We start from the raw sequence: 16,725 nt of genomic DNA on the forward strand, positions 1-16,725 counted from the left end.
AACAGAGCTGTGTGTCTGCTTTGCTTCATCACAGCTTTGCCTGGTCTGGATCTGCTTTGTCCTTCTGAAACCTCCCCTAATATGTGGTTGTGGCTGTTCCATTGCAGGAGTCCTTTCACACCACGTCCATTGTAGATCATTACTGATGGGCTCAACTTCCACCAGGCCATGCTCTTTGCCATGGTGCAGGATGCTGACCTCTAGCTGAAATGCAGACTTTGGAAAGGATCTGTTTAACTTCTAAAACTGTTTCCTAGGTCCTGGCTGTTCAGTTCCTGTTCCTGCAGATCGATCGTTTTGGACCCGTGAGGAATATTCACTTCCAAAACTTCCTCGAGCGTCTCACAAAACCATCATCCACGACAACAAAATGTGGGTCGTTGGAGGCTACGTCTTCAATCATTCTGACTCTCAGAAGGTTTTAGCGTGAGTATAAACCCCAATAACAGAGTCTAAGCACAAGAGCAGAGATCTGAGAATTATCTTTAGAAACTGCTACATGACACGCTGTGCTTTGGCTTATGCTCCATCTCCAAGGGGAAATAACAATAATAAAATCTTAAGGTTGGAGGTGTGGGAAAATGCTGATAAAGGAGGCAATTTTGGAGAAGAAAACTATAAGGTTTCTGATGCTCTGTGAGTTTTTGGTTCATCTGTTTGTGACAGCATTCAACTGCTTGCTACGTGTTTTGTAGGCTGGCTTATAAATTACATCTAGCCTTGTAATGCAAGAGGGCAATTTTGCTTTGATTAGCCCTTCCTTATTCTGTGTCTGTCTGTTTTCAGTCTTTGACTCCTTAATGAAGACATAGTGACTGCTGGGGATGTGGATGTTTATGTGTAGGGAATGGGATACCAAACTGGGAATGGCATTTAGAATGATGCCATTCATGCAAACTATTTGGGACACTGAACGTTTGCCTGGATACCAAATAATAATTGTGTTTCCTCATTGGAATGCACCACCAAAACACATTCAGGCTTTCTCTTGATGTCATTTTGGGACATCCAGGCAAAAGCTGAGTTTTTCGCTTCCACTGGCCTAAGCCAAATCTGTGCTTTTATTTAGCAGGAGTTACAAGGCAGCTGCAAATGTACACATTCTTATAAAGCAGTTGCTGATTACATCCATGGTTTACTTTCTCAAAGTCACGCCTGATTTTTCAACTGATAACCTGTGCCTTCATTAAAGGCTTTCTGGGAGATTATTTTATCTTGCACAGCTGTAAGTCTGGCAAATATAGTTCATTTGTTTATCTAAAAAAGCCAGAGGCCGTTTTCAGGGTAGACGGTTTATCTTCTTTCAAGTTCACTGAAAAAATATGCTTGAATGACAAAGACATAATTAAAAGTGCCTTCTAACAGTGGCAGTTCTATTTTCATCAAGTAATTGGAATTTACCTGTGCTTAGAGTAACCTTTTTCTACTCTCTGGGATGGATCATCTGTTGTAAGTTATCATAACATAAGAGGCGGTGCATTAACTCTTGGTTCTGCAGGGAAGGAAAACTCAGGGTAAAGCCAGTCAAGATGTGGATGCTGAGTAGACTTGATGGGAGGTTTTTTTTTAATCTACAAGTATTGTGAGTGCATACTTGGTGCATGCTGAAATCTTGATAGGCCTTTTGTAAAGCAAAAGAATTTCCAGCACCTTCTTAAAAGAACAAGCACAAATTTTCTCAGCTTGATATCAACTCCTCAGGATATCTTTCCGATTCTTATTGTACAGGTATGATCTTATTTCTGAAGAGTGGCTTCCACTGAACAACACTGTGAACTCAGTAGAGATGAGATATGGTCATTCGCTTGCATTACATAAGGTATGTTCAGTGCTGCAGATGGAGCACTCAGCTGGTTTTACCCGTTGTCGGCCCAAACCCACCCACCCCTTTCCACAGCTCAGTCTTGCTTTGGAAAAAGCTTTTCTTCTTCCAGGATTTGTCCATGGGTAATGCAATCTGTGCACAGCAGGTATTGCCTTTGCTTGTGTGTTCCTCCTTTCCTGCTTTTCTCAGAGATTCTAAGGCTGACAGTGGTCAGTGAGTGGTTCCTTCTCTCTGTCAGTGTTTGTAAAATGTGCGTGATGACTAGGGTTTACAGTTCAGCTGGTTCATAGAATCACAGAATGGTCTGGGTTAAAAAGCACCACAATGATCATCTGGTTTCAATCCCCTGCTATGTGCAGGGTTGCCAACCACCGGACCAGGCTGCCCAGAGCCACATCCAGCCTGGCCTTGAATGCCTGCAGGGATGGGGCATCCACAGCCTCCTTGGGCAACCTGTTCCAGTGCATCACCACCCTATGAATGAAAAAGGATAACTGTTTGGAAGTTACTCCGAGACATCTGGAGAAACCCACAGGTGAAACTAGATAAGACTTGAGGAGCTTCAATCTTAAAGGTCGATTAATAAAACCTGGTCTAACTATCCTAGCAATCCTTATTCCAAAAGTAATTAATTTCTTTTTTCTTTTTTCAATACATTTACCTGGGAGACAAAGTTTTTAATGCAGTGACACAGAGGAGTTTCCATCTTAACTGCCTCTTTTGCCAGGCTGTTTCTTGAATGCCAAACCCATTGGGCTCATTTTAAATCTCGTTTCTTTTAGGATGACATATACATGTATGGTGGAAAAATAGATGCCACGGGGAATGTGAGCAGCCAGCTGTGGGTGTTCAACATTCCCAGGCAGTCTTGGACTCTGGCAGCACCTAAAGCCAAGGAGCAGTACGCTGTGGTTGGCCACTCAGCACACATTGTCACCTTGGAGGATAAGAGTGTGGTCATGCTTGTCATCTTCGGGCACTGTCCCCTTTATGGGTATATCAGCAACGTCCAGGAGTACAACTTAGGTGAGTTTGGGTCCCACCTACCATTTGTTTCAATGTTAGCAACTGGTTTGGAAACTACTGAGATGACCCATGTCCAGGTAGCAAGACAAGGGTGGCTGTGTTCTCCTTTGATTTGTATTTATGAGAAATTCAGTCTGACTTTTAGTGTTTTGTATGAACAGACAGCCATGTTCTTCCAGCTTTATACAGCTTATTGTGTCCCAAAGATGAAAAAGCTGTAATTGAGAGATGAAGCGGGATGACTGTGAGACACCTACATTCATTTTCCTTTCTCTTTCTTGCAAAGCAAACATTTTCAAAATTACTTTTGTGTCCTCCGAGTACAAGAATGGATGTAACAATTCAGACCCAGCATCCAATTAACTCAATATCCTAACCTTTGTAGCAGTCATTACTGAATCCTTAGGGGAAAAGGAGAATAACTTCCTGGACTCCCAGTTGTCCCATATCTCTGGGAACAGTCCAAGCTCTGATTTGAAGATGCAGAAATTTCCAGTGTTAGCAATGGAGAAGTGTAGGAAGCTCTCCAGATGAAATGCTGCCTAAAGCAGCTGCTCAGAAATGTCCTTGTTCTACTGACCGCATAAGGAACGCACCAAACAAGTGTTATTTTAGCAAGTGAGGACACAGGGCTATTAATCATATGTTAGTTTTTTACTAGGCTGTTCTTCATAATCATACTTAACTTGACTTCTACGCTGTCTGGCCTTAAATGTTTAAGATGAAAGTGCTCTCGGGTGCTATTCTGAATCAAGCCACAGCTCTGTCATTTTCATGTCACTGAAATGCAGTATGTTATTTCTGTGCTTTTTATCTCTCATTTACTTAGCTTGTCTGCAGCGTTTAATAAATGACTGTAAAAGAGATGTTTCTGGTCTAATTAAAAACACTTGGCAATAATTCTTCGCAGCATACTCACTCCTTGGAGGAGAATATTTTTGGATGTCAAATCATAGAGACGGTGTCTAATTCTGAGCCAAGTGAAACCCCATTTGTTTCACCATCTGATTTGTTGATAGGTTATTAGCAGAGGTAAATTAACCATGTTTTGTCACTCACGTTCTTCATTTCTCAGCCACAAATACGTGGAGCATCTTACAGACGAGTGGAGCTTTGGTACAAGGAGGGTATGGTCACAGCAGTGTTTATGATCCGCATACAAGATCCATTTATATCCACGGAGGTTACAAGGCATTCAGTGCCAACAAATACAGGTTGGCAGATGACCTGTACAGATACGAAGTTGATTCTAAGATGTGGTAAGTACTTCTTGTTCTTGTACACACCTCACTTTTGTATGTAGTGGACAAGAGGATGGGTTGTCTGATAAGGGTACAGTTACTGAATGCATTACTTGCATTCAGGATAGACATTGTGCCCTTTTGTCTGTAAGTTTGATGCCCGGTTGTGAGCAGAGAAATACAGTCACACGTAATCAAAGCTGTGAACACGCCAAGAAATCTGTTTTCATTTATCATTGTATTAAAGCTGAAAGGAAAACTTTGTGATGGCATTTTCTTGCCAGCAGTACAGGCCATGCATATGAGCATGGTTACTGTAATCAAGCGTGTGGTAATTCATTCTGCATGGAGCCCACACAAGAATTTCTGTACATACCCATTTTCTTCAGCCCCTATAACTATTTGAAACACCTGTTTCCTAAACTGACATCTATTGTGATTGGTTTTTGCCCAGAGGTGAGTTTTATTAGACAGCTATAGCAAAACTATACATCTTTGAGCTATAGAGGTGAAGTAGGTTTTCCTCAGTGTTTGCCTTAATTTATGTTTAAAGGCTCTGTATGAATACAAAGGTTGGTATTTGAATGGGCATGTGTAATTTTGAGTCACTATCTCTTTATTTTTGTTGGGAGTTTAAAGTAGTATTTGTGCAACAGCTGTTGGTGAGTTTTTACTGATGACTGAAGTTACTGACTGCCAAAAATCTTCCTGCCTGCTCAGTCTCATGCAGCAATAACCACAATTCCTATCTTGGTTCATTTCTTCTTCCCGTTCAGCTTGGCAAATCTGTCCGAATGGGCAGAAAACATCACAAATGGGATAATATTTGCCCAAAGCATTCAGCAGCAGCTTCCTTTTATGTTTATTTTGTCAGCCTTGTTGGCTGGCAGGGCAGGCAGCAGTCACCGTGCAGCAGGGCACCTAACAGTGTCTGCTGGTTCTTATCTGTAGGTTTCTTGCTCTGCCAACTCTCTCTGATGTTCCGTGGATTTCATGGTAAGTTAGGGCAAAAAAATGCCTCCTCCTCATCCTTATCAGTGACCCTTTGTGTTCAGTGCTGTTAATCACGCTGATTAAAGGCGAGGTCATTGGTAATGCGATTAACGCCAGCCGTGATTTAACCATGGAGGAGGCATTGAGTTTAGCAGGTGTTGAGCTGCAGGGCTTCAATCTTGGCAAGATGTCCCTGAAATATTTGGTTAGTTTTTGAGGAGGAAATGATACCCGATTTTAAAAGAAATGATTTAGATTACTGTAAATTTCTCTGGACTGGAGTCTCCCCAGACAGTGTCTGTATCAGCATGTTTTAATTGACTGCGCTCAGAGCTGTGTTAGTGTGAAAGCTCCATCACCCCTAGGGAAAGAATTGATGATTAAGATCCATGGCTTTGGAGAGTTGCTTTCCTAGATGTATTTCTCCTATAAATCGAAAAACGGATGGGAATATGAGAGTGAGATTATGGGAGGAATCGAGCAGTCTGGAGAGAAAGTTGTTAAATCTCATTAGAGAAACTAATTAAATAGTACCCTCCACCTCTCAGTTTCCTTCTTCAGCTTGCATTTATTTATTCGATGCCTTTGCCAGGTACCTATCAGTGTCATTAATACATATCTTTCTATTTCTGAAGGACGATTCTTAAAGACAGCAGATTTTTCCGCTATTTGCACACAGCCGTAATAATGAGTGGAACCATGCTGGTGTTTGGAGGGAACACACACAACGACACCTCCATGAGCCATGGTGCCAAGTGCTTTTCTTCCGATTTTATGGCCTATGATATCGGTAAGTCGATGGGGAAATAACAGCAGTACAAAATATCCTTGGAGATTTTAAAGGAGCTGCCTTCACGAAGCCTGATTTACATGCTGGGTGTATCAGAGCAAATGCTACTAAGCATACTGTGGAAGAATGTGTAATCAGGAGAAGCGCATTAGCTTAGTACACATTGCCAAGCAAATGAACCGTTGCAGTGATTTCTAGGCAAATACAGCAGCTTTTTGTTGGCCAACATTTTGTATACCACCTTAGACATTCAAAACATCTTAAATGGAACACGCATTCTTCTGATGTCTCATGCCAAAAGCTGTAGTGAGGTTTTGAGTGTGCTTTTGAATCATGTAGAATCATATAGAATGGCCTGGGTTGAAAAGGGCCACAATGATCATCCAATTCCAACCCCCTGCTATGTTCAGGGTCACCAACCAGCAGCCCAGGCTGCCCAGAGCCACATCCAGCCTGGCCTTGAATGCCTGCAGGGATGGGGCATCCACAGCCTCCTTGGGCAACCTGTTCCAGTGTGTCACTACCCTATGAATGAAAAACTTCCTCCTAATATCCAGCCTAAACCTCCCCTGTCTCAGTTTCAAACCATTCCCCCTTGTCCTATCACTATCCACCCTTGTAACCAGCCATTCCTCCTCTTAATCTCTGAGTTAGGGAGGAAGCACTGTTTGGATAGTAGCAAGCCACAGACATTGCTAGAGCTTGACTTGTCCATTGTATGGTCTTGTTTTAAATGAGGGCTGGCTCTACTGCTTCACTGAGCTGTTTGCAATGTCATTTCGTTTGCTTGTGCATTGTAAGCATAAATGCCCCCGTAAGTACCATTTAATCATAAAGCCAAGCCAAGCGGATTTTATTTGGAAGGATTAGGTTTTGGTGAGGGTGAATAGCCAGAAGAGGGCAGCATTGATTTGTGAATGTGGAGCCCATAGGCTGCATTTAAGAGTAGGAAGAAAAAAAGAGATGAAATTCTATACAAGGGGATGCGTGCGCAATCCAGATCATTCACACCATTCTGTACTCATATCACATTCTGTCCTCTGCTCCTCATTCCTTGAAATGAGGGTGTTCTGGTGATTTATTCCAAGAAATGATCACGTAAACCTGCATTCCTGGAAGGACTGGCTGCTGAGATGTCACTCCTGCTTTGTGAAGGGAACCTGCCAGTGAATGGATTACTTTGATGATCAATCTGGCCTCTTTGTGCTATTTTACTGCCTGGAATTGTTCCCCCGCTTTCTCTGATATCACATCACCTCCCTGTACAATCTGTTGTGTGTTCTTAGCTAACTTTGAGTTTTTACTTGAGCACCATTGAGTATGTGAGGTATTTTGACAGGCACAGGAGAGTAATTTCTATCAGCTTGCATATCAATAGGGATAGATTTTTCTTAATACATTTTGCTGTCTTCCCTCACCCAGTGAACTCTTTATTAGATGTAAAACATAAATGACACAAATTTGAAGAGGGGAAAAAAAAAAGCCAGTAGTGAAGTTCATTTTGATTCAGTGCAATTAACAGGCAATTTCTTTTACAGGAACTGCTCATTGCATTTTGCCAACCCAGTTTTTACCAATTTTATGCCAAGAATTATAGCTTGTGTTGGTTGCAATTGACGCAAGTGTGGTAGGAGTCCTTCTAGTGCTCCTATGTCCCTCATTCCTCGGGGCAGAGACTCTCAGGTCAGATCCTGGAAGGTCACTTCTTCTTTTCCCTACACATCAGGGCAGCCTTACTGGCATGGTTTGCCTTGTCTCACTGAGAAACGCGATGGAAAATGGACCCAGAAACACAGCCAGGAATATGCCCTAGTAGGAAGAGTAGAGAAAACTGGAGTTCAAGTTGAGCAAAGGCTTCAAAGACAGCTCTTCCTTTTGACTGTGACTGTTAAAACTTACTTCTGTAGTGACTTGTTTTATTCACCTTGCCATGTTTTTTTATTCCTTGCCCTCCCCAGACTTTGAAGTATTGAGGCCGCGTGCGCTGGGGTTGTGAGGACATGCCTTCTGTTTTGTGGCATGCAGGCAAACAATGCTGAGATGTGCAGGGGTTCTAGGAGGGTCTTTAGATACATCTGAGAAGGCATTAATGCTTCTTATCCTCTTACCTGGCCAGGTTGGGGCTTTTCCCATCCAATCTCTCCCCCTGACGCCTTTCAGTTTTGAAGGGTGTGAAGATAACAGTGGAGCTGGCTGTACATGAATGTGTTTCTCATTGCTTCTCAGGATAAGCTTTGGTTGTGTTGACTTTCAGGTTGGATGAGCACTTGGGTAGAGCAGCCTCACAGTATTTTTCCTGTGCCCTGGGTACCACGATGACTGCTTAGCACTTCCCATTCTCCAAATCAGTGTCTTTGGCCCGTATAGAAGAGTTTCCTATCCATGGCATTTGTTTCTCTGGGTGGACAAATGCCTTCACCCAATCCTCTTCTTCCCTCACTTCATAGCAGCAGAGGAGCTGGGGGTGGGCTGTAGCCCTTGCATCTCTGTATGATCAAATCCAGCAGCGAAATGCAGAGGTTGTACTTTCTAAAGGATCACGTCCCTCATGTATGGGATGGATGCAAAACAAGAATAGGAACTTCTCAAGCGACTTGTCTGAAAACTCAGAATCACAGGGGCTGGAAAGGACCTCAAGAGGTCATTGAGTCCAGTCCCTCTGCTAAAGCAGAGTAGATCACACAGTAGATCACACAGGTTGATATCCAACCTAGTCTTGAATATCTCCATAAAAAGAGACTCCCCAACCTCTCTGAGCAGCCAGTGCTCTGTCACCCTGACTGTAAAGGAGTTCTTCCACATGTCAGTACAGAACTTCCTATGTTCAAGTTTTAGGCCATTGCTCCCTGTCCTATTGCTGCACAGCACCAAGAAGTGCCTGGTCTCATCTGTTTGCCTTCCACCTCCCTTTAGATCTTTATCAACATTTATCAGATCCCCTCTTGGTCTTCTTTACTCCAGGCTGAACAGCCTCAGGTCACTCAGCCCTTCCTTATACAGGAGATGCTCCAGGTCCTTCTTCATCTTGGTGTTCATCCGCTGGACTCCTTTTAGGAGATCCCTGTCCTTTTGGAACTGGGTAGCCCAGAACTGGACACAATATCTAAATGTGGCCTCACCAGGGCAGGGCAGAGGGGGGGGGGATCACCTCCCTTGCCCTGCTGGCCACGCTCTTTGTAATGCACCCCAAGATGCCATTGGCCTTTTTGGCCACCAGGGCACACTGCTGGCTCATGGTTACCCTGTTATCCACCAGGACCCCCAGGTCACTCTCTGCAGAGCTCCTTTCCAGCAGCTCATCCCCCAACCTGTACTGAGGCAGGCGGTAATTCCTGCCCAGGTGCACAACTCTACACTTGCTCTTGTTAAACCTCATCAAGTTCCTCCCTGCCCAACTCTCCAGTCACATTTACTGTTGTTTAAGTAATGATTCTCTTTCATTTCAAACCAAGTTTTAGCTTTGTTGTTTTCCTTTGTAAAACACAGCAGGAAATATTCATGCAAAACCTATACTCAAGTTGTGGTCTCTTCTCCCTGCAGGAGAGAAATGAAAACTTTTCTTTCTCCCTTCAAAAATTCAGTTCTGATGCCAGGATTGGAAGGAGGATAAATGTTTTTGTAGCGTATGTGTTCTATTTGAGTAATATATTTAATAAAATCCTGAGCGTTGTAAGTTTTAGGCTTGGCTTAACTTTTAAGTCAGGAAGAAGTATATTCTTTGTAGTTTTAGAAGCAGTCATTTTTTCCAGTACTTGCTCTTCTGTTAAAGATGGGAAAGAAGCTTAGAAAGCAAAACATTCCAGGCCTTCTGTTAATCTAGAAAAATATGTTTTTTGGCCTTGCATAACTCACAACTTGCTGGATAAAAGATCGCAAATCTCTGTCCAATTCCGAGGTCTCCTGTTAGAAATTGAAACCATGCATGCTTGTTCCATGAGCGATGTGGAGCTTGGGTAAATACTTCAAAAATAGAGCAAGTGACGTTGAAAAATAAACCTCCGAGTCATGATTTACCAAGTGTTAAACCCAACCAACTGGGTCATATATCTCCTACTTACCAACACTCCCAAACAAAAGCTTCCGCAGGTGCACAGTGGAGGATCAGCTTTCTTAACTAATGACTCTCCAGTTTAGTTTTGTAAAGGCATGAAGGTGATTTTCTCTGCCCTCTTGATTTATTGATGCGGTGGTTTGGGTTTATAGACTTCTCTTTTCAGGGGCTCATTCCTTGTAACAACAGTTGTACCTTGCATTAGAAACTCTGCCGGTGTTTTGGGTTCTGTAGATCTTTACAGCTGTTTGACTTTTCTGTCTTAATTGCATAAATTGCACACAGCTGCCTATGGGACATGAACCCTCATGGTGATCCCCTTCCCTTTTCGGAGCTGAGGTGCTGTGAATTGGTCTGACTCTTCCTGCTTTTGTTCCTTTGATTGCTCAGTGGTTTATACAGTTCCTAAGGTTGTGGGGTTTTTTTTTCTTCCTTTGCTGCCTAAAGGGAGAAATTACCTGAGAAACCAAGTTAGAAATGAAGCAGAACTTATAAATGTTATGCTAATAGAAAAAGGTGGAATAATCTCACATTATATTAAAAGCGAAAAACAACCCAAAATCCTGAAGCTATGATGAGTGAAAAATATTTTTAAAAACATGGATATTTACCCTCCAGGAACATAATTGCAATGAAAAAGAAGAGGAAGATAAGTCTCTGTTCTCAGTGATACTAGTTTGAGGGCAAAACTGCAAATAATTTGCGTCTAAACAGATAAAACCCAAACTCGTTATGCAATGAAATACTCCGGTTTGCAAAGGAGAGAAAACAACTCGCATTGCTGCCATTTAATTACACGTGATTGTGAAAGAACCAATCATCTATCATAGAATCGTCATAGACTCATAGAATGGCCTGGGTTGAAAAGGACCATGATGATCATCTGGTTTCAACCCCCTGCTATGTGCAGGGTCACCAACCAGCAGACCAGGCTGCCCAGAGCCACATCCACCCTGGCATTGAATGCCCGCAGGGATGGGGCATCCACAGCCTCCTTGGGCAACCTGTTCCAGTGCGTCACCACCCTCTGGGTGAAAAACTTCTTCCTAAGATCCAACCTAAACCTCCCCTGTCTCAGTTTAAAACCATTCCCCCTTGTCCTATCACTATCCATCCTCATAAACAGCCATGAATCTATGCCACAGAAGGCCACAAAATTGGACTGTTCAGTTGGCGTTGCAGAACCACCACGTCCTTCCTTTCCCCCTCTGCCAACTGGGGCAAGGATGGGATTGTCCAACCATGCACAAAGCAGATACCACAGTGCTTTTGTCAGCTGCCCAGTTTCACTTGAGAGATTTGTGTTTTGGGGACAAACAGAATCATTTCCTGCAGTTAATCATCTCCTCTCTTTAATTCTAGCCTGCAACAAGTGGTCCGTTCTTCCTCGCCCGGGTCTCCATCACGATGTGAACAGGTTCGGACATTCTGCAGTGCTGTACAACAGGTAAGGATCCAAACAAGCTTTTTTTATAGCTCAATGCCACTGCAGTACATCAGTGCACAGTTGTGCCTGTGTTGTTATGTATGTGTGTATGGTTAAGGAGCACTGAGACTGGAGAAGTGAGATCTGGTGTCAGATCTGCTTATTTAGATGCATTGACCATTTATATACCCAAATTCATATTTTACCTTGTGGTTTTTAAATGGCCCATGCTTTAGTTTCCAAATTGCCCATGTTTTACTTTATACAGCATATCTTGTGTCTCTCTTTACCACTGACGTGATGTGCAGTAATTAGGTGAAATCATAGATGAGATTCCTGCCATTAAGCGTTATATCACTGTAATGATATCCACACCTTGAGGTGAACAGCTGTTGCTGTGCTCGGCTCTGCAGAGCTGAGTTTGAGGGCGTCTTCAGGGATGTGGTATTTCTGAGGAGTCTTCCATTCTGGTTCCCTGTCCCTTTGAGAGCAGTATTTCTGTATCAGTAACATTATTTAAAGCACAGTTTAAGCCTGTTTGAGAACACTGACTTTAAAAGGAACATGTGCTTTCAAACAGATACCCTCGATTCTGAAAGTCTCACTATACCTGTTTTAGTGTACGCTGATTACCAGCTTTCTGTTTGCTCCCATCAAGAACAATGAATCCTCCGCATTAATTCTCTCCTGAAATAGGATGAAAATAATGCTAACAATTATTTATTATTCATAGAAAACTTATATTCAGTTGCAAAATCTTTTCCGTGCAGTTTCATTAAATGTACGTTTACGAACGTTGGGGCACAGGTGTGTTTTTGTGTAACCACTGAAACTCGATGTTATGCCTAAAGCAGTCGTAATGTTATAGGAGGTTTACAAAACAAAACATCTTTTCCCCCCCCTCAAAAGATGAGGGGGAAATGGATCTCTGCTCAGTTGATAACAGCCATAAAAATATCTGTGGTTTTGTTGCAGCAGTGCAGCAGTATGTGACAGCATTGAATTGTTTTGTCACAGTTCCTGACTGCTGGTTTAATAGTGCAATACTGTCTCCCCTGTCAGCCTTCTTCTTTTTCTTGACACTGTTTTTGCAGGAGGATCGTGCGTTCCTGCAGCATTTTATATATGGTCACATTAATCAGGTGTCACACAGGACTGTGGCATAATTTGGGACGGAATCACAGAATGGCTGGGTTGGAAGGGAACTTAAAGCTCCTCCATCAGTGGGCTGGGGCCTCCCACCAACTCAGAGCCTCATCCATGGCCATGGGCACTTCCAGGGATGGGGCACCCACAGCTCTGGGCAGCAGTGCCAGGGTCTCACCACCCAGTGAATAAAGAATTTCCTCCTAACATCTAACCTAAATCTCCTCTCTTATAGTTTAAAGCCATTCCCCCTTGTTTTATCACTATCAGACTGTGTGAAAAATCACTCTCCCTCCTGTTTATAAACTCCCTTTAAGGACTGGAAGGACTCAGTAAGTTCTCCCCAAATCCTTCTCCTCTCCAGGCTGAACACCCACAGCTCTCAGTCCCCCTCCATAGCAGAGCTCCTCCAGCCCTCTCAGCATCCTTGTAGCCTCCTGGACCTGCTCTCTCAGATAACAGCAGTAGGATGAGAGGGAACAGCCTCAAGTTGCACCACTGGAGGGTCAGGTTGGATACTAAGAGAAATTTGTTCTCCAAAAGAGTGGTCAGGTACTGGCACAGCTGCCCAGGGAATGTTGGTGTCACCATCCCTGGAGGTGCTCCAGAGCCACAGTGATGTGGCACAGAGGGATGTAGTCAGTGGGCATAGTGGGGGTGGGTTGAGAAGGTGCTAAATAATCTTAGATGTCTTTTCCAACCTTAACGATTGCATGAGTTGCACCTCTCAGCTTAGCAACATCAGCAGACTTCCTGAGGGTGAACTCAATCCCACTGTGTCTGTGCCACTGAAAAAAGATGTTGAAGAGAAACGTTTCTTTACTTGCATTTTCTCCAGCACCATGTATATATTCGGAGGCTTCAACAGCCTCCTGCTGAGCGACATCCTGAAGTACACACCGGAGAGATGTGAGGCCTTTGCTAATGAGAGCTCCTGCATGCACGCGGGACCTGGTGTGCGCTGTGTGTGGGCTCCTGCCCTGCCCGGTTGCGTGCCATGGGAAATGGCCACAGTACAACAGCAGCAAAAGGTCCTTGAGGACTGTCCTGCCAAGTCAGGTATGTGCCACGTCCTTCCTATTTCCCTTCCCTCATCGGCTTTTTCCTGCTGTGTTGCTTGTATGTGCAGTCCCACCCTACACAGTCAGCATCAGGGTCATTGCTCTGTAGGTGCAGTCTGACCTTATGAGAGCTTTCTGTTCACTGTGAGGTGAGGGAGGAGGACCTGGGTCTGCTGTGTTGCCCTGAGGCAGCAGGATGAGTGGTTTAAGTGCTATCTGTCACCTTCTTTGCTCTTATCTGGCTTGAGGCATAGAAAAAAGAGCATTATTTTTAAGGTCTGATTCCCATGTTCTTCATATCATAACTTTTTAACAACTTTTCAACACTTTATCCCAATGCGTTCATTGCCCTGAATTGAATTACATGAACCTCGATTCCGTAATAGATTGCAGCCTTTAATTATTGAAAAGAAATTGATGTAAAGGGACACTGCTTTGATGGGCTCTGAACGTAACAATAAATTCTCGCCAAACACAGGCGATAAGCAATTGGAAAGATGAAGTGGAAAGTTCAAGCTTTGCATGAAAATGCTGCACGTAATTGAAGGGCAGGCGTTCAGCAAAATGGGCCTGCAGTGGGAGATTTCCCTTGTCCTTGGGAAACGTCCTCTGGCATGGTTTGCATGTGCATTGATGGAACATGCATGCCCCCTTGCTGCTGGTGGGCTTCACTGTCTCAGCGTGCTTTCTGCTGTTGTGTTTTTGATGGCTACCCGGGCACTAAAAGCAATTGATGAATGCAATTCTCTCTCTGTTGGGTCAAAAGAAAGAATCCCGCTTACTAACTGGTTGATAAGAGAAAATCTCCAGGCGCTGCTGTTTGGTTGTATCTTTTGCTGTATGTAATCAAGTTCTTAGAGCTCTGTCAGGAAATGCCTGTTTTTGGTCATGCAGGTTTTTTTCTTTAATAGTTGTAGACAATGAAAAATGTGATCAGATTACAGACTGCTATAGCTGTACGGCAAACACAAACAGCTGTCAGTGGTGCACCGACCAGTGTATCTCAATGCATAACAACTGCACGGAGGAGCAGGTAAAGTCTCTCTAATTCTTCTGTAGTTTACATTTTGCCTTTGAAATAGAGATTGCCTTTCTCTGGCAGCACGATGACCATTTACTGTGCTTTTGTGCCTTGGAAGGGCTCAAACCCTTGAATTTTTCATGTGGGTCTGAGGGCTTTTCGTGGGACACCCCACCCCTGAAGTGAGGAGGATTATCATCAGTATAGAACCATAGAATGGCCTGGGTTGAAAAGGATCACAATGATCATTCGGTTCCAACCCCCTGCTGTGTGCAGGGTCGCCAACCAGCAGACCAGGCTGCCCAGAGCCACATCCAGCCTGGCCTTGAATGCCTGCAGGGATGGGGCATCCACAGCCTCCTTGGGCAACCTGTTCCAGTGTGTCACCACCCTCTGGGTGAAAAACTTCCTCCTAATATCCAGCCTAAACCTCCCCTGTCTCAGTTTAAAACCATTCCCCCTTATCCTATCAAAGCCTAAGGGCAGAGGAGAAGGGATGGAGCTTTTACTGTCAGGGTGACATGGTTTTTCAGTAAGGCTCAAAGCCATTTGGGTTTGCTGTTAGAGCCTTCCCTTAAAAAACTCAGCCCTACCCCTAGAGGGAAGAGCTTTAAGGATTAAAGTGCTAGTCTGGGGGAATATCCTGCATGCACACTGCAGTGTTTCCATGTTGGAACATAAAGATTGTCTTGTTGATCTGAAATGTGAAGTTGAGCATGCTAGACTTTATGAGCATTATAAACTGATGTTATTTGGATGGGATGCCTCATTGGTGCCATTTCTTTTAGGTTCCCATTACAGCTTATGAGAATTGTCCTAAAGATAACCCTGCTTATTACTGTAACAAAAGGACAAGCTGTAAAAGCTGTGCCATGGATCAGAACTGTCAGTGGGAGCCAAGGAATCAGGAGTGCATCGCATTACCAGGTCAGTATTGCTTGAGTTTGTGTAAGAAGCTCCACATTCACCCAATCCAGAAGCATTGGTTGCAGTGTTCATCTTTTTTGGTTGCTTTTCTTTTTCTCTTGTTTCTTTTGTTTGTATTTAAAACAAAACTCCCAACTGGGTGATAGTTTCCTGCTACATAGGAATAGTGTTCTTTAATCAACCCAATTTTGGCATGAAACTCTATTTCAAGTAAATTTAGAAAGTCTGATGGAACATTTTTCAGTCCCAATTGTCTGAAGAGCGGTGTAATCATTTGTATAATTATTAGCCTGCATTTCATCTCTCCCTCTTTTCATTTGATGAAAGCAGCACTGTTGATATAATAGGCTTCGGTGAGGCATTAGGTTTAATAATGCATGCCATTTGATTTTGGAAACTAGAATCGTGCAAAAGCAGAATGTCACATACTGGACATATTAGGCAAATAACACCTAAGTGTATAAGGAAAATTCTCTTATTACCAGGTTTCCAGTGGGAGCTCATAGCAGTTCTTTGTTAGTCTACTCTACAGAAAGGAGTTTTGTTTTCCCCAGTAACTGGGAGAGAAGTGAAGCATCTTCAGAGATTGACTTACACAGTTAATAAAATATCACAGAATCATAGAACCATAGAAGGCCTGGGTTGAAAAGGACCACAATTATCATCCAGTTTCAACCCCCTGCTATGTGCAGGGTCACCAACCAGCAGACCAGGCTGCCCAGAGCCACATCCAGCCTGGCCTTGAATGCCTGCAGGGATGGGGCATCCACAGCCTCCTTGGGCAACCTGTTCCAGTGCATCACCACCCTCTGGGTGAAAAACTTCCTCCTAAGATCCAACCTAAACCTTCCCTGTCTCAGCTTAAAACCATTCCCCCTTGTCCTATTACTATCCACCCTCAAAAACAGCCGTTCACCCTCCTGTTTATACGCTCCCTTGAAGTACTGGAAGGCCACAATGAGAGCCTTCTCCTTTCCCACTGCCTACAATGAACAGGGACACCCACAGCTCTGTCAGTGCTCCGAGCCCTGTCCTGCCTGACCATGGGTGTCTCAGGGATGGGGCACCGCCACCTCTCTGGGCAACCTGTGCCAATGCCTCACTAGAACATGTTAGTTAAGAGTTGGGGCAATAATTCCTACAAAACCTAAGAAGTTCTTCCCCACTGTTCCCTTGAAATTTCACTGTTAGATGTTCAGAGAAGACATTGCCTTCAGA

At 43.7% G+C, this 16,725-nt stretch overlaps 1 protein-coding gene across 2 annotated transcripts in view; it reads left to right on the forward strand.

The window, feature by feature from the left end:
- ATRN (attractin) overlaps positions 1-16,725 on the forward strand; it is a 130,833-nt gene that overhangs the window by 39,051 nt on the left and 75,057 nt on the right. For both annotated transcript variants that reach the window (XM_085545912.1, XM_015862984.3), the window contains exons 6-14: positions 258-426; positions 1,729-1,819; positions 2,608-2,851; positions 3,927-4,110; positions 5,721-5,875; positions 11,289-11,373; positions 13,337-13,557; positions 14,471-14,592; positions 15,369-15,507. In XM_085545912.1, coding sequence (XP_085402038.1) covers positions 258-426; positions 1,729-1,819; positions 2,608-2,851; positions 3,927-4,110; positions 5,721-5,875; positions 11,289-11,373; positions 13,337-13,557; positions 14,471-14,592; positions 15,369-15,507 — 1,410 coding nt within the window. The remainder of the gene's footprint in view (positions 1-257; positions 427-1,728; positions 1,820-2,607; positions 2,852-3,926; positions 4,111-5,720; positions 5,876-11,288; positions 11,374-13,336; positions 13,558-14,470; positions 14,593-15,368; positions 15,508-16,725) is intronic.

This window comes from Coturnix japonica, chromosome 4 (genome assembly GCF_054131305.1).
Source record: "Coturnix japonica strain WE chromosome 4, WE-NBRP24, whole genome shotgun sequence".
Taxonomy (NCBI): Eukaryota; Metazoa; Chordata; class Aves; order Galliformes; family Phasianidae; genus Coturnix; species Coturnix japonica.